This window comes from Lepidochelys kempii, chromosome 1, assembly GCF_965140285.1.
Source record: "Lepidochelys kempii isolate rLepKem1 chromosome 1, rLepKem1.hap1, whole genome shotgun sequence".
Lineage (NCBI taxonomy): Eukaryota > Metazoa > Chordata > Testudines > Cheloniidae > Lepidochelys > Lepidochelys kempii.
In genome coordinates, this window is record NC_136380.1 from 137,089,391 (window position 1) to 137,108,771 (window position 19,381).

At 42.8% G+C, this 19,381-nt stretch overlaps 1 protein-coding gene across 4 annotated transcripts in view; it reads left to right on the plus strand.

The window, feature by feature from the left end:
• The window catches only part of GLRA2 (glycine receptor alpha 2), a 164,095-nt gene that overhangs the window by 117,356 nt on the left and 27,358 nt on the right, over positions 1-19,381 (plus strand). For all 4 annotated transcript variants that reach the window (XM_073355350.2, XM_073355359.2, XM_073355379.1 and 1 more), the window contains one exon: positions 3,512-3,661. In XM_073355350.2, the coding sequence (XP_073211451.1) occupies positions 3,512-3,661 (150 nt within the window). The remainder of the gene's footprint in view (positions 1-3,511; positions 3,662-19,381) is intronic.

Below are 19,381 nucleotides of genomic sequence, written 5' to 3' on the forward strand. Positions count from 1 at the left end.
CAGCCATTTTCCATGCCCTCTCCCAGGACATAATTTCCAGCTCACCCTTCCATGAGTCCATCTCCAGTCTGTTCTCAGACTCTTTTTGCCCTTGTTTCAGGGCTCCACTCTCCAGGCCATCCATCTGAGAGCTCCCAGATTTACTTCTTTCCTGCAACTCTTGGCTGGTTTGTAGCCCCAAGTCAGGTATCCCATGACTCAGACATCCACTCACTCAGCTAGACATCCCTACCTGTGAATCCTGCCCATGCTCAGGGAATGTCCTTGATCTGGGCTCAGTTTCGTGCAGCCCTCCACTCAGGCCTGCTTCCTGCCTGTGAGTCCTACCTCTCTAGCATCAACCCTCCTGAGTTGGGCTCACCTTCTCCTAACCAAGCTGGTTCTTCCCCTTGTTTCTCAGGGTCTCTTCACAACTCTCCTGTAACTCAGCAGGGTTTCCCCAGCCTGGCCATTCCTCCAAATCAACCTTTTGTTCTTCCTAACAGCTCGTACCAGCTCTCCTCTCTGCTCCTGTTTCTCCCTTGGGTCTCTCCTTTCCTCCTCAGGCAGCTCTCACCTGCCCTTCTCTGTCTATCTCACTCAGTCTATTGTGAGATAACTCTCTCTCGTCCATCTCCTTGCTCTTCCTTTATAAGATCCTGTTGCGTTCTTTTAACCCCAACTGGGAGGCAGTTTATTAATCATGGGTAAACTGAACCGTGCTTCCTTTTAAACAGGGCAGTCACCCTATGACAGCTTGCAAACACAGCTGATTTTTAAAGGGCCAAATTCTGTGCTTATTTACAACTTAGGGAACTCCAATGAATGGAGTTTTGGGTTTTGCAGAAATATGTCAGAGCAAAAATTAGTCCTTCATATGTACAGTATAGTTTGGCCAAATATCAACTAAGTGAAGATAAGAAAGGTATAAATGCTAAAAAGGAAAAGGAATTCTTCTGTCACATTTGTTATGCTCAGCCTTATCATGTCTTGTTCTTGGTGCAGACAGACCTCATTCTGAAAAACTTTCCTCATTAACTCATCCTAAAACATTTACAGAGCATCTGAATAATTTATATCATTTATGGTGTGATTGGTAGGGAGCCATTAACGCTCTAAAAAAGTCACTAGAGCGGAAGCTCTGCAACATAAGGTACATGGCAATTGAGTGAGTTAAAGAAAGAAAAATACAAGAAATGCTTAATGGACTTCCTGAATGTGATAAAACTGAACAAGGCGATGGTTCCAAACATCAAATTCTTAAAATACTCTATAGAGTAGGGTGAGCCAATATGCTAGGACTTTTTAAAGGTTTTCTGGAGGTCACTCTTAAAAAAATCCAAACCTTTTCAATTACACTAGAGAGAGAGAAAATATTTCCTCGGAATTTGCAGTATTTCCTATATAAGGAATTACAGGAAATGCTGAGGTAAATTGAACTAGATATCAAGGGCAAAAGTGGAAAGTTTTCAAAGGTAACCGCTGTGGTTTTCGTGTCCAGGAATTACCTTGGGGCATTAGCTCACTGTAGATGGATAATGGCACAAGTAGGGAACAATCTCACCTCATATGCCGGCTGTGACAAAGAAACAGCTAGGATTGTGGGTATGGAAGTCAAGGAGGCTGGAGAAATAGTGCTGTTTGGTGAGGAATAGGGCAGAATTGAAGGAAGAGAAAATAGACTTGGAAGCCAATGGGATCTCTTACATTACATTGTGGTACCAAAAAACAACAACAACAACAAGTGACTGCCATGAGTTAGTTTGTATGGGCCTGGAGAAGAAGTGAATCCTTTAGAAGTATTTGAACCAGCAGAGGGAAAGGGCCTGACTTAGAGATTGTTCCATGTATTGGGGAACTTGGAAAAAGGCACAAAGGTTGATTTCAAAGCATTACATGGGTTTTTAGCTACATCAGTCACTTACTAGGATTGCATAGGTAGAATGATGCATAGTGCTTTGGAAATGAAGGGATTGATGCTACCCTATTATAGGACTTTTGCCCTTTTTTTAATGTAGTATTACATTGTGATTGCTTTCTTGTCCTCATTGAGTGCTGTGTCATGCAGAGTCAAGGGAATCAGAGAAGATTAGGGTTGGAATAGACAGCAGGAGGTCATCTAGTCCAACCCCTGCTCAAAGCAGGGCTGACCCCAACTAAATCATCCCAGCCAGATGTTGGACAGCTATCAAGTATGCTGCTGTTGCTACTCACGTGATTTCAGCTGAGCAAGGTGGAGTTATAATAATCCAATTAGCTCAGCAACTGTGTGGATGTAATTTACAGTAGCACTACATAAGTGGCAGGCAGGCTAACTCCAGAGTTCCTTTATTAGGTTGCCCTCAGTGCCTTATGCACATGAGCACAGGATTTGCTCAATCAGAAATGCTGATCCTTGGGGCTTCATGTCCCACAATGCAATGTCTGTGGCAGCACATTCCAGGTGTTTGCGCATTCCTAATGTGATTACTAAGGTATTTCTACATGAAAACAAGCTGCCCCTTTAAAGATGCTAACAAACAATCACAATGCCAATTACAGCTATGTTTTTGAAGAAATTATAGTGGCTTGATTATTAATATATCTCAGCCTGTGGCCCATGCTTTCCAGATTGCCTGGAACATGGAGGGGTTTGCACTGTGCTGTGCAGAGTGCTTAAATACTGCTGCTGAACATTCCTACAAGGGTGTGGCCTGCAACTTCAAATACACCTGCTTTGCATCTAATTTAAATGCCTGGTTTCCTAACTTTATACCAGGCTACTAGCCCCACCCTATCTCACCCTACTGACATATCCAGTTTGGCCACTCTACACTGCAGGGGCAGGCATGACTAGATTCATATGCTCAGGGCAGCAGGTTAGCCTCCAGGGAATGCTAAGTAGTAGTGCTCAGAATCTCTGAAATTCTCTGTGTGCTGCCCAGTGACATGCAGGACAAAGCCCTGTATCCTTTCTGCAATTCTTAAAATATTTAATTCCTTTGCACATACGGCCTTCTAAGCCCTCTGTGCATAGGGCCATCTTTAGCACACTGATATTAATGGAAATGCTCCCATAGACCACTATGGGTTTCAGTCAGACCCATAAGGCTGAAGCTGTTCATATGCAAAAACATATTAAATGGGCATGCCCTGTTAGAAGTGTGAAAAGGTGACCAACAGCAAAGAAACAAAGTAGCTTTGATAATATGTGCAAAGGGACCCACTGCAGAGAATTGGCCAATGTGTTTACTAAAAGTACTGAAGAGTTAGACAGATATGATGTGTCCTTACCTGCTCTGTCATTCAGACAACTGTGAGTACTTATTGAGTGCAGATGTTTACTTTGAAGTATATTGTTCAGCCACTAGGTGTATCAGTGTGCTTTATAATGTTCTAGACATAGCGTGGAGACAAAGCTGGAACTTCTGCTATGTTGAAGTCTGTTTGTGTTTGTAGTTGTAGATGTTTTCTGTAATAATAATCTCCTATTTAAGAAGGACTGTGATTCCATATATGACTTATCAGGCATTCTGTTTCTGTTCTCTTCTAGGTCTCCTATGTAAAAGCTATCGACATCTGGATGGCTGTGTGCCTTCTCTTTGTGTTTGCTGCATTACTGGAATATGCAGCAGTCAACTTTGTTTCAAGGCAGCACAAGGAGTTTCTGAGGCTTAGAAGAAGACAAAAGAGACAAAACAAGGTACAGCTACTTTAGACTCACATTCTAAAGCTTCCTTTCCAGTGACTGATTACTCCTAGATAAAAGGAGTTGAAAACTTGCAACAGGTTCCAGCTGCAGTTCATTACCCTTATAAATAGGTGTCAGTGGATTGGTCATTGATCCTGTGTGTCTCATTCTCCAACCAGACTTCCTGAGGCAATTGTGACTTCGTGTGTTAAATACCAGATATACGAGGCTGTAGATACAATTCCAAATCTGCAGGCATGTGTGCCAGAATTGCTGCCACTGGAAGTCTTTATTTCCAAGAGTAATGTGGTGGCAGCAGAAGCTGTTTTATTTGTACTGTAATTCTAGTTGAAGAAATACTGACTTCTCTGGAGGGGAATGAGTTGTTAACAGGCTAATATTAGCAAGTGACAATACTATAACTACACAGCCCTAAAAGTGTGTGTATTGATCAACAATAGCAGTAGTTATACAGTAGTTGTGATACTCTTCTTTCTTCACACAACGCACAGTCAACTTGTGGAACTCCGCCAGAGGATGTTGTGAGGGCCAAGACTATAACAGGGTTAAAAAGGGAACTAGATATGGTCATGGAGGATAGGTTCATCAATGGCTATTAGCCAGAATGGGCAGGGATGGTGTCCCTAGTCTCTGTTTGTTTGCCAGAAGCTGGGAATGGGCGACTGGGGATGGATCACTTGATGATTACCTGTACTGTTGATTCCCTCTGGGGCACTTGGCATTGGCCACTGTCAGAAGACAAGATACTGGGTTAGATGGACCTTTGGTCTGACCCAGTATGGCTAGTCTTATGGTCTAGGATCACTTGCTGTGATGACCTGTCTTTACTCTTTGTTAATTTGATTCTTGTAAGTCAATCAAATGTGAAAGATACAGGAAATATTTTGTTGTAATAAAAGAATGTCAAATGAGACAAGAGCAGCTATCCATTTGGGTTGGTTTTGCTTGACTTTCCTAGGAACTCTGATGCTAGTGTTTCACAACAAGGAATAAAGTTTCTAAGACTTCCTTTTTATTTTATTATTTCCACTGTTATTTGTTTGTTGTTTGTTTGTTGACCATTCACAATTTATTTCCTTTTGAAGTAATCCATATGGTTTTGCATGATGGTCTTCTCTCACTGTGCCTTTCTTTCTTTCACTGTTGTGCTATTTCCATTCTCACTGCTGCTATCTGTTCTGACAATCTGGGGACAGGCACTGGCTGTGACTGTTGGGAATGAAAGCATCCAGTTGGTGCAGCACATGAATGGCTTGCAAAGCAAAGAGTCGTCAACATATAGGAAAGTGAATCAGATTTACAATTCAAACTCAAGGGTAAAACCATAGAGAGAAAGAGGGACCAAGAGAGACACTTGGTGTGAAAACTATGTCATAAATCTGCAGCACAGCCTGTTTTCATGGCATCACATGTAACCTCTTGTGTTCTCTTTGCTGAATGCCACAGCAAAATATACAGTCCTATCCCGAGTATGAAAAGCTGTTCTATGCTATACATTTCGACCCCTTGTGCTCAATCTTTATCTCCACACCCCCACCCCATCACTACATTCATGGCACTGTCATCCCCAATTTTCTCAGGAAAAGTGCATTTGCATTGTGTAGCCTGCTTCCCCTGTAAATGTACTTACTGTGTAGTGAGTGGAGACAGGAGAGTAGACAGTGCCCGGAGATGGAAAAAATCTCTTTTATCTCATCTTTCAAATGAATGTATTCCAACAAAACTAGGTTCGTGTAGTGAAATGCACTTTGATTGACATGACGTTCATTCCTAAACCTGAAACCCTACAGTGTTCCTTCTCGGCATACTCTGACTCTTGTTTATTGGGTTGTGAACACCATGAATTAAAAAGAAACCAGTTTACTGATTTTTTTTATTGTTGTTCTTTTGTGAGGAGCAGTTGGTCTGAAACCTTTTATATTTACAGTATACACCACCCAGAGTGAGTGTTATTTTAGCAGTTTTGCAGTAATGTACTGGCAGCTGATAGACCCAGATTATGGGTGAAAAGTGGGGGTGGGGGTAATAAACTCAGCACTGGAGGGAGAAATACTTTTAGGGATATTGCTCATTATACAGTGCTGGTGGCTGACCTATAAAACTCTGGTGGTGCAGATAAAATGGAACCAGAATCTAAACCTCCCTGGAGTTGTTGGTTTCCCAAAACAAAAACACAGCTCATCTCTGCTCTACAACTGGCTATTGTTTTATGCCTCTGACTCTGACCAAGGTCAGTAAAAAAGTGATTTCAGGAGATTTTGCTGCGTTATAGAAGAAGCATCAGCTTTCATGATCAGAGCAGACCCACACAGCTCCTGGTGTGAGCTCTTTCTGCTATCTTCCCTGTATCATTCAATAACCTGATTGTTGTCAGGTGGAGCCATTAGCCAGGCTGGATTCCATATGCAACTCAGAAGATTGAATAGTGGCATTGCCATGTGAACAGAGTGCTTTTGCCCCAGGTGTGACCATACACAGAACTGACATACACAGAACTGACAATAACAAGAGAATTGTCAGGTTCTCATTGCAAGGTAAAATTAATTGCTTTATATGGCAAGCATAATGTGCATTCCTGGAAACCAAATTCAAAATAGCAAAACTAGTTGAAGTAGGTGCTCTGCTGTGCAGTTCTTTTTAACCTTTTGGAGACACCTAGATGAGACCAGCATAGGGTCTGATTTCCCTTTTTCCTAAGGAAAAATCTACAGAGATCTCTCCTGGATTTCCATGATGGCATTGCCCCTACTGCACATAAGACCAGGATCATCCATATACAGGCTGTGTACCTCTGCAGTATTTTTGGCCCCACTTTTTGGCAGGCTGGGCTCCAATGGAGTTGCATTATCAAGGTATCTGTAGTCATGAACTGGGTCCAGAGAACAACCACCACAGTGGTTTGCTCTTGGGGAATGTTCACTGGGCCAGCGGGAGATGTTGCATATTCCCCAGAGTCACACACCAGGCCTGCCACTTCCTCCGCGCAGCATCAGTTCACCAGGTGAAGATCTCCAGCAAGTTCCTGGGGAGATGCTGACAAAGAGGCAGCTGATCGCCTATCTGTACAGTGTAGATGATTGCCAAGCAGAGATCTTGAACGTAAGAATGGCCATACTGGGAAGACCAAAGGTCCATCTAGCCCAGTATCCTGTCTTCTGACAGTGGCCAATGCCAAGTGCCCCAGAGGGAATCAACAGAACAGGTAATCATCAGGTGATTCTTTCCCCGTCACTCATTCCCAGCTTCTGGCAAACAGAGGTTAGGGAAACCATCCCTGCCCATCCCGGCTAATAGCCATTGATGGACCTATCCTCCATGAATTTATCTAGTTCTTTTTTGAACCCTGTTATGGTCTTGGCCTTCACAACATCCTCTGGCAAAGAGTTCTACAGACTCTGTATTGTGTGAAGAAATACTTCATTTGCTTGTTTTAACCCTGCCACCTATTAATTTCATTTGGTGACCTCTAGTTCTTGTGTTATGAGAGGGAGTAAATAACACTTCCTTATTTACTTTCTCCATACCAGTCATGATTTTATAGACCTCTATCAGATCCCCTCTTAGTCGTCTCTTTTCCAAGATGGATAGTCCCAGTCTTATTAATCTCTCCTCATACAGAAGCCATTCCATATCCCTAATCATTTTTGTTGCCCTTTTCTGAGCCTTTTCCAAGTCCAATATATCTTTTTTGAGATGGGGCGACCACACCTGCACAGAGTATTCAAGATGTGGGCATACCATGAATTTATATAGAGGCAATATGATATTTTCTGTCCTATTATCTATCCCTTTCTTAATGATTCCCAGCATTCTGTTCACTTTTTTGACTGCCACTGTGCATTGAGGGGATGTTTTCAGAGAACTATCCACAGTGACTCCAAGATCTTTCTTGAGTGGCAACAGCTAATTTAGACCCCATCATTTTATATGTATAGTTGGGATTATGTTTTCCAATGTGCATTACTTTGCATTTATTGACATTGAATTGTCATCAGCCATTTTGTTGCCCAGTTACGTAGTTCTGAGAGATCCTTCTGTAGTTCTTCGCAGTCTGCCTGGGACTTAATTATCTTGAGTAGTTTTGTATCATCTGCAAATTTTGCCACCTCACTGTTTACCCCTTTTCCAGATCATTTATGAATATGTTGAATAGGACGGGTCCCAGTACAGACCCCTGTGTGACACCATTATTTACCTCTCTCCATTCTGAAAACTGACCATTAATTTCTACTCTTTGTTTCCTATCTTTTAACCAGTTACCAATCCATGAGAGGACCTTCCCTTTATCCCATGACAGCTTTCTTTGCTTAGGGACCTTGTCAAAGGCTTTCTGAAAATCTAAGTACACTTTATCCACTAGTTCCCCCTTGTCCACATGCTTGTTGACCCCCTCAAAGAATTCTAGTACATTGGTGAGGCATGATTTCCCTTTACAAAAAAACATGTTGACTCTTCCCCAGCAAATCATATTCATCTATTTGTGTGACAATTTTGTTCTTTACTATAGTTTGAACCAGTTTGCCCAGTACTGAAGTCAGGCTCACCGGCCTGTAATTGCCAGGATCAGCTCTGGAACCCTTCTTAAAAATTGGCGTCATGTTAGCTCTCCTCCAGTCATTTGGTACAGAAGCTGATTTAAATGATAAATTACGAACCACAGTTAGTAGTTCTGCAATTTCACATTTGAGTTCCTTCAGAACTTTTGAGTGAATACCAGCTGATCCTGGTCACTTATTACTGTTTAGTTTATCAGTTTGTTACAAAACCTCCTCTAATCACACCTCAATCTGGGACAGTTCCTCAGATTTGTCACCTAAAAAGAATGGCTCAGGTTTGGGAATCTCCCTCACATCCTCAGCCGTGACGACCGATTAAAAGAATTCATTTAGTTTCTCCACAATGGCCTTATCGCCTTTTGAGTGCTCCTGTTGCACCTCGATCGTCCCACTGGTGGTTTAGCAGACTTCCTGCTTCTAATGTACTGAAAAAAAATTGGTTTCAGAGTAGCAGCCATGTTAGTCTGTATTCGCAAAAAGAAAAGGAGTACTTGTGGCGCCTTAGAGACTAACCAATTTATTTGAGCATGAGCTTTCATGAGCTACAGCTCACTTCATCGGATGCATAAAGTGGAAAGTACAGTGGGGAGATTTATATACATAGAGAACATGAAACAATGGTTGTTACCATACACACTGTAACCAGAGCGATCACTTAAGGTGAGCTGTTACCAGCAGGATAGCAGGGGGCGGGGCGGGGGGAGAACCTTTTGTAGTGATAATCAAGGTGGGCCATTTCCAGCAGTTGACAAGAACATCTGAGGAACAGTGCGGGGTGGAGGAGGAATAAACATGGGGAAATAGTTTTACTTTGTGTAATGACCCATCCACTCCCAGTCTCTATTCAAGCCTAAGTTAATTGTATCCAGTTTGCAAATTAATTCCAATTCAGCAGTCTCTCATTGGAGTCTGTTTTTGAAGTTTTTTTGTTGAAGAATTGCCACTTTTAGGTCTGTAATCGAGTGACCAAAGAGATTGAAGTGTTCTCCGACTGGTTTTTGAATGTTCTAATTCTTGATGTCTGACTTGTGTCCATTTATTCTTTTACGTAGAGACTGTCCAGTTTGGCCAATGTACATGGCAGAGGGGCATTGCTGGCACACGATGGCATATATCACGTTGGTAGATGTGCAGGTGAACGAGCCTCTGATAGTGTGGCTGATGTGATTAGGCCCTATGATGGTGTCCCCTGAATAGATATGTGGACACAGTTGGCAACGGGCTTTGTTGCAAGGATAGGTTCTTGGGTTAGTGGTTCTGTTTTGTGGTGTGTGGTTGCTGGTGAGTATTTGCTTCAGGTTGGGGGGCTGTCTGTAAGCAAGGACTGGGCTGTCTCCCAAGATCTGTGAGAGTGATGGGTCGTCCTTCAGGATAGGTTGTAGATCCTTGATGATGCGTTGGAGAGGTTTTAGTTGGGGGCTGAAGGTGATGGCTAGTGGCGTTGTGTTATTTTCTTTGTTGGGCCTGTCCTGTAGTAGGTGACTTCTGGGTACTCTTCTGGCTCTGTCAATCTGTTTCTTCACTTCAGCAGGTGGGTATTGTAGTTGTAAGAATGCTTGATAGAGATTTTGTAGGTGTTTTGTCCATCATGTGCCAGCAATGCTTGACTAGAGACTGGGAGTGGATGAGTCATTACACAAAGTAAAACTATTTCCCCATGTTTATCCCCCCCCACCCTCTCACTGTTCCTCAGACGTTCTTGTCAACTGCTGGAAATGGCCCACCTTGATTATCACTACAAAAGGTTCTCCCCCCGCCCCGTCCCCTGCTCTCCTGCTGGTAATAGCTCACCTTAAGTGATCACTCTGGTTACAGTGTGTATGGTAACACCCATTGTTTCATGAGGGATAGCTCAGTGGTTTGAACATTGGCCTGCTAAACCCAGTGTTGTGAGTTCAATCCTTGAGGGGGCCATTTAGGGGTCTGGGGCAAAAATTGGGGATTGGCCCTGCTTTGAGCAGGGGGTTGGATAGATGACCTCCTGAGGTCCCTTCCAATCCTGATATTCTATGATTCTATGTTCTCTATGTATATAAATCTCCCCACTGAATGCATCCGATGAAGTGAGCTGTAGCTCACCAAAGCTTGTGCTCAAATAAAATTGTTAGTCTCTAAGGTGCCACAAGTACTCCTTTTCTTTTTATAAAAAAATTGCGATTACTTTTTGAGTCTTTGGCTAACTGTTCCTCAAATTCTTTTCTGGCCTTCGTAATTATATTTTTTTTACACTTCTTGGGGCCTTGAGAAGGCTCACAAACACATAGCTGGTTTGCTGGGTCATCATTCACTGCCCTGAAAGGCTTGGACAGAGTTTACAGTGAAATGCGCATGCTGCAGTCAGAAGACAGCTTCTAAATAACACACCTGCAGAGGAAGGATTACAAGGCCACTTTCATTGACCTAATCGAGATCTCCTTTAATTGCCACGAGCTCTTGTTCCTCTCTGAGGCAACTCCCAGAGCACAACGTGAATACACACACAAAGCCAGTCTGTTACAAACATATATACCATCTCCACAGGTTTACATGTGGTACGTGAACAACAGAGTAACCAACTAGGTTCATACACATCCTTAATGGGGAGGTCTCTTAACTTTCATGGGGGTTTAATGCTTCACGCAGACATATGGCTTTAAACAGAATGCACAGACATCTTGCTAACCCTCACAGTCTTCACTAGAGCCTCTGTTTATGGTTTCATAGCACTAGGGCTAGAGCAGAAAAACAGATTGTGATCTACAAGAGTAAACCCATGAGATGGGGCCTAAGGGGAAGAAAACTGCAACAGTTCCACTCATTGAGTTTGCTCTGAGGTCTTCTGTTTAGGGAGAAGGGATTGTCTCTCCATGGAAGAAACAGCAAGCATGAACTGCACACTAGAGATCCCCCAAGATCCACATATATCTGCATAGGTCCAAAGGGACCTGATGGAGAACCTGGACTTTCATGTGCAGGCTCTGCATATCCACTTTACCTGTAGAGCCCATGAGACTTCTTACAATAGCTGCCTCCAGGTTCTCTATGAGTAGGTCACCAGGAGCCTTCCTATAGACCAGTATTTTCCAAACTTGTTCTGCCGCTTGTGCAGGGAAAGCTCCTGGCGGGCTGGGCCGGTTTGTTTACCTTCCATGTTCGCAGGTTCGGCCGATCGCAGCTCCCACTGGCCGCGGTTTGCTGTGCCCGGCCAATGGGGGCTGCGGGAAGCGGCGGAACAAGTTTGGGAACCACTGCTCTCGACTTTGATGATTGGTGCTGTGTGTGTGTGTGTGTGTGTGTATGTATATATATATATATATATATATATATATATATATATATATATATATATATAATACACACCCCTAAGAGAAATAGGAGAATTGTAATTCTTCAGTGGAGAAGTGGTTTGTGGAAAAGGTAGTAAAGTCAGAGGTGGAGTTCCAGTGGAGAGCCAGGAAATATGAACTTATTTGGCTTATGAGATGAGAGTTAGACCCAACCAGTACTTGGCTAAGTGATCTCCAAGGAAAGCCTAGGTTGCTGCAGGAAGTAATACTGATAAACCAGTAAGTGGCTTTCTTCTCTCTGCTTCAGTAGTGAACCAATGCCTCACCATTGCAGTGCAGAGCATTGAGTTATTAGAGGGAGGTGTCAACTTTCAGACAAAATAAAACCTGAGCTGCTCCTGACCATGTGTAATCATTAAAGATCCCATGGTATTTTTTCCTAGAATCAGGACATTTCCCAGTATCTACATTGCATTCTGGGGGATCACATTCTCTCTGTGCAGTTTCAGGTGGCTATAGTTGTCACTTCCTGTCCTAAACAGTTGTGTAGTTTTCCGTGCAGTGTTAAAAACCCATTGTAAAAGGAATACCAATTTCATATATAAAAAGGAAACAAGGTGAAGGTAAAAGGAATAAGTGGATATTTGCACTTTTGGATCTTACAATAGTGTTTTGTACTCCTATGCACGTAAGTACATTGCAAATAATTTGAGAATTATTCTCCTAGCACTAATGTATGTATTGTGGCTGCCATTTTGGCTAAAACCAGGGATTGACCTGGTGATTGGCAGCACTAAAAGCACAGCTTTCCACGGCTTGAACTAAAGAGCTCAGTTCTGCAGTGGGAGGCTATAACGGACTTACATCCCCTGTGGATCGGGCCCAGAGGGATGTGTCTAGCTGCCACTAACCAGTGGGTTACATACTTCTACATATAAATTGGCATGAGTGTTCTACTCAGATTAAAATATTAGGTCTGAGATTAAATTATTATATCAGAAAATGACACTCCTACTAAACCAGGCCTGAGATCTGTGGTAGAGCAGCCTAAAGGGTATGTTGTTTTGCGGGTGGGATGGTCAGTTGATAGACAGGCGGCTGCAGTACTCAAACACAATCAGTATGACTATTTGTCAAGATAAAATATTTACATATCCATAACCTGAGAGAGAAAGTAAACACAGACTAAGGTTGTTTATAAAGAAGTGTCTCTACTTTAATTGAAATCCTCTTTTTATCGGGCTGCCGAATAATTCATTTTCTAAAGTTTCTTAGCCTTGTATGTAGTAATAGACAGCTTCTGAAGCCTGGCTTTGCCTTTAAAACATTCAGTACTACTGTCCCCAATGGACATTTTTATACTCTAACATCCTTGTGTACAGCACTCTGTGGTCTAACATGCACAGTCTGCATTATGTAACATGCCGCATCATGTGAATAATGGAAGTGCTTGAGGAAAACCCTTTTTGCTGTGCTATTTTTGGCACTCACATAGCAAGCTCAGGCACGTGAGTTTCATTGTGAAAAACAAGAGTCCAAATCTGAATGACTTCCTCTCTCTTTAACCTCTTGTTTACTTAATGGATTAAAAAGGAAGTAGGTTTTGTTGTAGATAAACATCCTGCAGATATTCTGGTAATTTTTCTTTCTTGAAGGCAATTACACGAGCACTCTACTGTAACTACACAGGAAGGCTAACAGAAGATAAATATACCAAAATTGGTGTTTAGCTCTGAATTACAGTGAGACTTGTACTACTGCATAGAGCCTGGTGAATGGCAGGGATAATCTATTGACAAACATATTAGCTTAAACCAACTTGTGATTTCATCTGCCCATGCATGCCCTTTTTTGTGAGAATGGGGTATTTGTGTGGCAAGGAACATATTCACACTAGAAGGGCTTGCCCAGCTACTCTGTTTCTTGGTTGTGTGTGTTAGTCAGGGAAGGTCTCGAGATGAAGGAGAATAGGAGAGTGAGAAAGCCAGGGATTTTGAAGCAAGGAGGGCCCTGAGCCTAATGAGTGAGTTTTGGTGGCTCCCACAACAGGAGAGGATGAAAAGGATAGCATGGGCTGGATCCCACAAGAGTTCCAGCCTCCACAGGTCTTCTGGGATGGGCTTGAGGTCTTGTGGGATTTGGCATGAAATTTAGAGCCATGATAGGAGCCTTGTTCTCAGGGCCACTTCTTGTTTGTTGGTTTCTAGCAGCCAAAGAGGACCAGAGCATGCAGATAACATGGGTCATAGGCAGCAGTCTGGCAATGACCGAACCCTGCTCAATTATGCAGGACACATGGGTGGCTGGCTGCAGGGCTGGGATAAGATCTGTTGGGGCAGCAGAACAGGTTAACAGAACCACTGCAGCCACTTGATGCAAGGAGCCATGTGTTCCTTATCTTGGACCAGGATGCAACTGAGGAGGTCAGGAAGGAGAGAGAAAAGAGCAAGAGGCCAGGAAGGAAACCATGTCCAAAGTGGCCAGGGAGAGGGCAACTCATGGAGATGATACAGTCCATTTCAGATGAGCTCGTTGCCCAGAAAACAATTGTCAGGTGCAACGTGAGACTCCTGATCCTTGCTTCAGGGTCGACCGATTCTGATAACTAGCACTGGAGGTCACAGAGGTGCCCAACCAGATGCTGGTGGCCGTATTGAATCTTGATTCCTAGAAGCAGTATCCACAGCTAAGGGATCACTAGCACCATGCACCTTTTTGGCTCACACAATGGCGTTTGAAGAGTGTCAGGCATTCAGGGGGGTTGTGGGTCTACCCAGGGCCTGGCCTATATCAGAACCCCATATCTGACAGTTCATGGTCTTGCTAAATAGGCAGGGGCTGGTTGCACGGACAATAGCTAACCAATTAGCTGAGGTGTCCTTTTATTGAAGGTCTGTGAGTCATCTAGACCACTGCCAGGGATTCATGGCTTATAGAATGCTGGAGGGTTGGGCCTAGGCTGCTGAAACATGAAGCAATGTCTACAAGCCAGTGACTTGTAGATCCTTAAGCAATTAGTTGAGGTTCTTCCTCAGATCTGCCTTTCAGGGAGTGACGCTGAATTCTTTAAGGTTGGCTTTCTTTGGGGCCTTTCAGTGAGCTGATCCCTTCATCCAAGGGAGTCTCTTCAGCGTGGGCTCTTGAACTACACAACGTGCAGTCGGAGGATGACTCTCTACAGCAGTGGTTCTTAAATTTGCTCGCACCGCCCTTCTTTGTTTCTGTAGTAGTTTAAGTAGGGTGACCATATTTCCCAAAAAGAAAACGGGATACCCCCAGCCATGTGCAGAACAACCCCTAGTTCAGTATGTTTATAAAAATGATTCTCTAGTGATTCTGACTAATGAACAAATTTGTAATAATCCTGAAGGGCTCACATACAATTCCCAAACACAAAGGGGGGAAAGGGGAAAATCCAACAAATAATTTGCTTAAAACGACTAGTTCAACTAATTCTATTACTGTATGTATGAATGCACAGTCAATCTGATTCATTAATACTTGTGACAGATTAGTGTATGTCCATATGTATTTAGATCAAACTACAAACTCCATGCTCTTTTGTGAGTGACATTTTGATTGTAAGAAAGTATTTTGCCTACACTTTTTTGCCTTTTGCCTCCTTGTGTTGAAAGCTCCATGGAGGTGTGAGAAGAAATTCTTGTGCCTAGCAGTAGGCTAGCAATGCAGAGCAATCAAGGGCTGTGAATAGAGCAGGGCAGGAAAGTTTTCCTGGCCCATTAAAATTTTTGAGATTTCAAAAAAGTTTCCTTTACCAAACTGGGATGAAAAGTTGAGAGCTGGAGGGTGGGGAGAAGCCAACCAAAAATCCCCTAACAAATTCAGTTTGGGGCTATTGAAATATTTTGTTCTGACAATCTGGAAATTTTTCATTTTGGCCATTTTCTATTTAATTTTTTTTTATGATACGTAGCTTACATATTAAATACAAAAGTCATTTCAAACCAGAAAACCAGATTTTTTTTCATTTTGAAAATGTTGAAACCAAATGACTGAAATAGACTGAGCGGTGTTTATACTGTGGAAAACAACACAAAAGGCATAATGAAAAATGCCCCACCTATGGGCAACGGTGCAAGGGATGTGGGCAACAGACCACTTTATGTCCCAAGGCCACAGCTACTCCAGGAACTAAAAAGCAGCAGTAAATGCAGTGATTGAGATGTAGAGACTTCCAATGAAGAGGAAGATGTCTGCAGTGTGACTAGCATATCCAAAGACTCTCAGTACACATGCATTGCAGAAGAAGGCTGCCAGCCATCTGAAACCATGCTATTAGACCAATGAACAGTCTGATTCCAGATGGATTGTGAAGCCAGCTGCAACATAATCTCAGCAACACTGATACGCAGCAACATTACACTGGAGAAATGTAACCAAGTGCTAGTGATGTACAGTAAAACTATTCTGAGGCCAATGAGCAAATGTAGGCTGTAGATAAGAAACCCATGAAACAAGTGATGTTAGCTGACACACAGGAATACCACCCACTCTTGGGCACCAAGGGCAGTGCAAGCCATGGATTTGATTGCTGGACAACACCAGAATACCCTCAGTGTGAGAGAGGAGAGAAAACAGTCACAGTGGGCCCTGCCCAGCATTCTAAAGGAATATGAATTCATACTGCAAGAAGATGGACATTTAGAGGGAAAGCTAAAGTTAGACTGTGCAGCCCATGATACTACCAAAATGCAGAGTTCCCTTAGCCCAGGGGGAGCCACTGAAGAAGGAATTGGAAAGCTTCCAAAAAAGGCATCATTAGACCCACTGAAACTAACACAGAGTGGACGAGTAGCCTGCTAGTGGTGAGAGAACCTTCAAGTAAACTGAGGATCTTGCACTGACCAAAAACAACTGAACCATGCATTGAAAAGAAGTCACTACCCATTACCAATGATTGAGGACATGCTGCCCGATTTATCCAGGGCAAAAGAGTTCATTGTGAAGAATGGATTCTGGCATATTGAGCTAGATGAGCCATTCAGCCATCTGGCAACCTTTTCCACACTTTTTTGCAGGTGTTTATTTTGCTGGGTATGAATGCCTGTGGCCACCAGCTCAGACTCAGGGGAAGAGCCAACAGGTGTTGGTGGGGCCATGCGTGGTCACATGCCTCCTCCCACCCCCATTTGCTACTTGGTTTGTACTGAGCATACTCTGTAACCCTGCTAAAGCCAACTACCCTCACTCTGCCCCCCAATTATCAGCAGAGAGGGGTCACCTCTGCTCAGAAGTGTTCCAGTGAAACTGAACCAGGCGCTACAGAGGCTCCCATGCATCCAGATTGTAATTGATGACATTCTTATCATAGGAGAAGGAGATGGCAAGGAAGAGGCAATACAGGACCATGATACCAAGTTGCGACATCTCCTAAATAGGTGCTGGGAGTAGAATATTAGGCTGAATATAGAAAAGCTGAAGAAAACTGGAGATCCCCTATATTGAACATCAGATGTTCAATCTGACTTTTGTGGGACTCCAGCCAGACCGTGAGACGCAGAGAACGATTAAGGAAATGAACACACCAAAATACGTTGAAAGGAGTCCAGCGATGTATAGTGATGGTCAAACTATCTTTCCAGATTCTGTGCACTCCTGTTGGAAGCCTGTGAACTCTTGACACAGTCAACACACAATGATACAATGTGGGAATGGCCAGAGACCCAAGAACAGGCACTAAAAGAGTAAGGCACCAGTCCTGAAGTACTGCAGCCCACGGGAACAGCTAGAGGTACAGTGTAATGCCCAAGAAGGAGGCCTAGGAGCAGCACTGATGCAAAGCCAGCAGCCCACAGCATTTGCCAGTAGAGCCTGATAGAAAGAGGATATGCTCAGATAAAGACACCACAATAGAGGCTCAACTTAAATGTACATCCCAAATTAAAAAAACATAGAGAACCAAAAAAGAGCCACCATGGCTAAACAACAAAGTAAAAGAAGCAGTGAGAGGCAAAAAGGCATCCTTTAAAAAGTGGAAGTTAAATCCTAGTGAGGAAAATAGAAAGGAGCATAAACACTGGCAAATGAAGTGTAAAAATACAATTAAGAAGGCCAAAAAAGAATTTGAGGAACAGTTTGCCAAAGACTCAAAGTAATAGCAAATTTTTTTTAAGTACATCAGAAGCAGGAAGCCTGCTAAACAACCGGTGGGGCCACTGGACGATCGAGGTGCTAAAGGAGCACTCAAGGATGATAAGGCCATTGCGGATAAATTAAATGAATTCTTTGCATCGGTCTTCATGGCTGAGGATGTGAGGGAGATTTCCAAACCTGAGCCATTCTTTTTAGGTGACAGATCTGAGGAACTGTCCCAGATTGAGGTATCGTTAGAGGAGGTTTTTGGAACAAATTGACAAATTAAACAACAATAAGTGACCAGGACCAGATGGTATTCACCCAGGAGTTTTGAAGAAACTCAAATGTGAAATTGCAGAACTACTAACGGTAGTCTGTAACCTGTCATTTAAATCAGCTTCTGTACCAAATGACTGAGGGACAGCTAATGTGACACCAATTTTTAAAAAGGGCTCCAGAGGTGCTCCCAGCAATTACAGGCCAGTAAGCCTGACTTCAGTACTGGGCAAACTAGTTGAAACTATAATAAAAAACAATATTGTCAGACATATAGATGAACATAATTTATTGAGGAAGAGTCAACATGTTTTTGGTGAGGCATGATTTCCCTTTACTAATCTACTAGAATTCTTTGAGGGGATCAACAAGCATGTCGACCAAGGGGATCCAGTGGATATAGCATACTTAGATTTTCAGAAAGCCTTTGACAAGGTCCTCCACCAAAGGCTCTTATGCAAAGATAGCTGCCAGGGGATAAGAGGGAAGGTGCTCTCATGGATTGGTAACTGGTTAAAAGATAGGAAACAATGGGTAGAAATTGTCAGTTTTCAGAATGGAGAGAGGTAAATAGTGGTGTCCCCCAGGGGTCTGTACTGGGGCCAGTCCTATTCAACATATTCATAAATGATCTGGAAAAGGGGTAAACAGTGAGGTGGCAAAATTTGCAGATGATACAAAACTACTCAAGATAGTTAAGACCCAGGCAGACTGCGAAGAACTACAAAAGGATCTCTCAAAACTGGGTAACTGGGCCACAAAATGGCAGATGAAATTTAGTGTTGATAAATGCAAAGTAATGCACATTGGAAAGCATAATCCCAACTATACATATAAAATGATGGGGTCTAAATTAGCTGTTACCACTCAAGAAAGAGATCTTGGAGTTATTGTGGATAGTTCTCTGAAACATCCCCTCAATGCGCAGTGGCAGTCAAAAAAGTGAACAGAATGCTGGGAATAATTAAGAAAGGGATAGATAATAGGACAGAAAATATCATGTTGCCTCTATATAAATCTATGGTACGCCTACATCTTGAATACTGTGTGCAGATGTGGACGTCCCATCTCAAAAAAGATATATTGGAATTGGAAAAGTTCAGAAAATGGCAACAAAAATTATTAGGGGTATGGAATGGCTTCTGTATCAGGAGAGATTAAAAAGACTAGGACTTTTCAGCTTGGAAAAGAGACGGCTAAGGGGAGATATCATTGAGGTCTATAAAATCATGACTGGTATAGAGAGAGTAGATAAGGAAGTGTTATTTACTACTACTCATAACACAAGAACTAGGGGTCACCAAATGAAATTAATAAGCAGCAGGTTTTAAAACAAATAAAAGGAAATATTTCCTCACACAATGCACAGTCAATCTGTGGAACTCCTTGCCAGAGGATGTTGTGAAGGCCAAGACCATAATAGGGTTCAAAAAAGAACTAGATAAATTCATGGAGGTTAGGTCAATCAATGGCTATTAGCCAGGATGGGCTGGGATGGTGTCCCTAGCCTCTGTTTG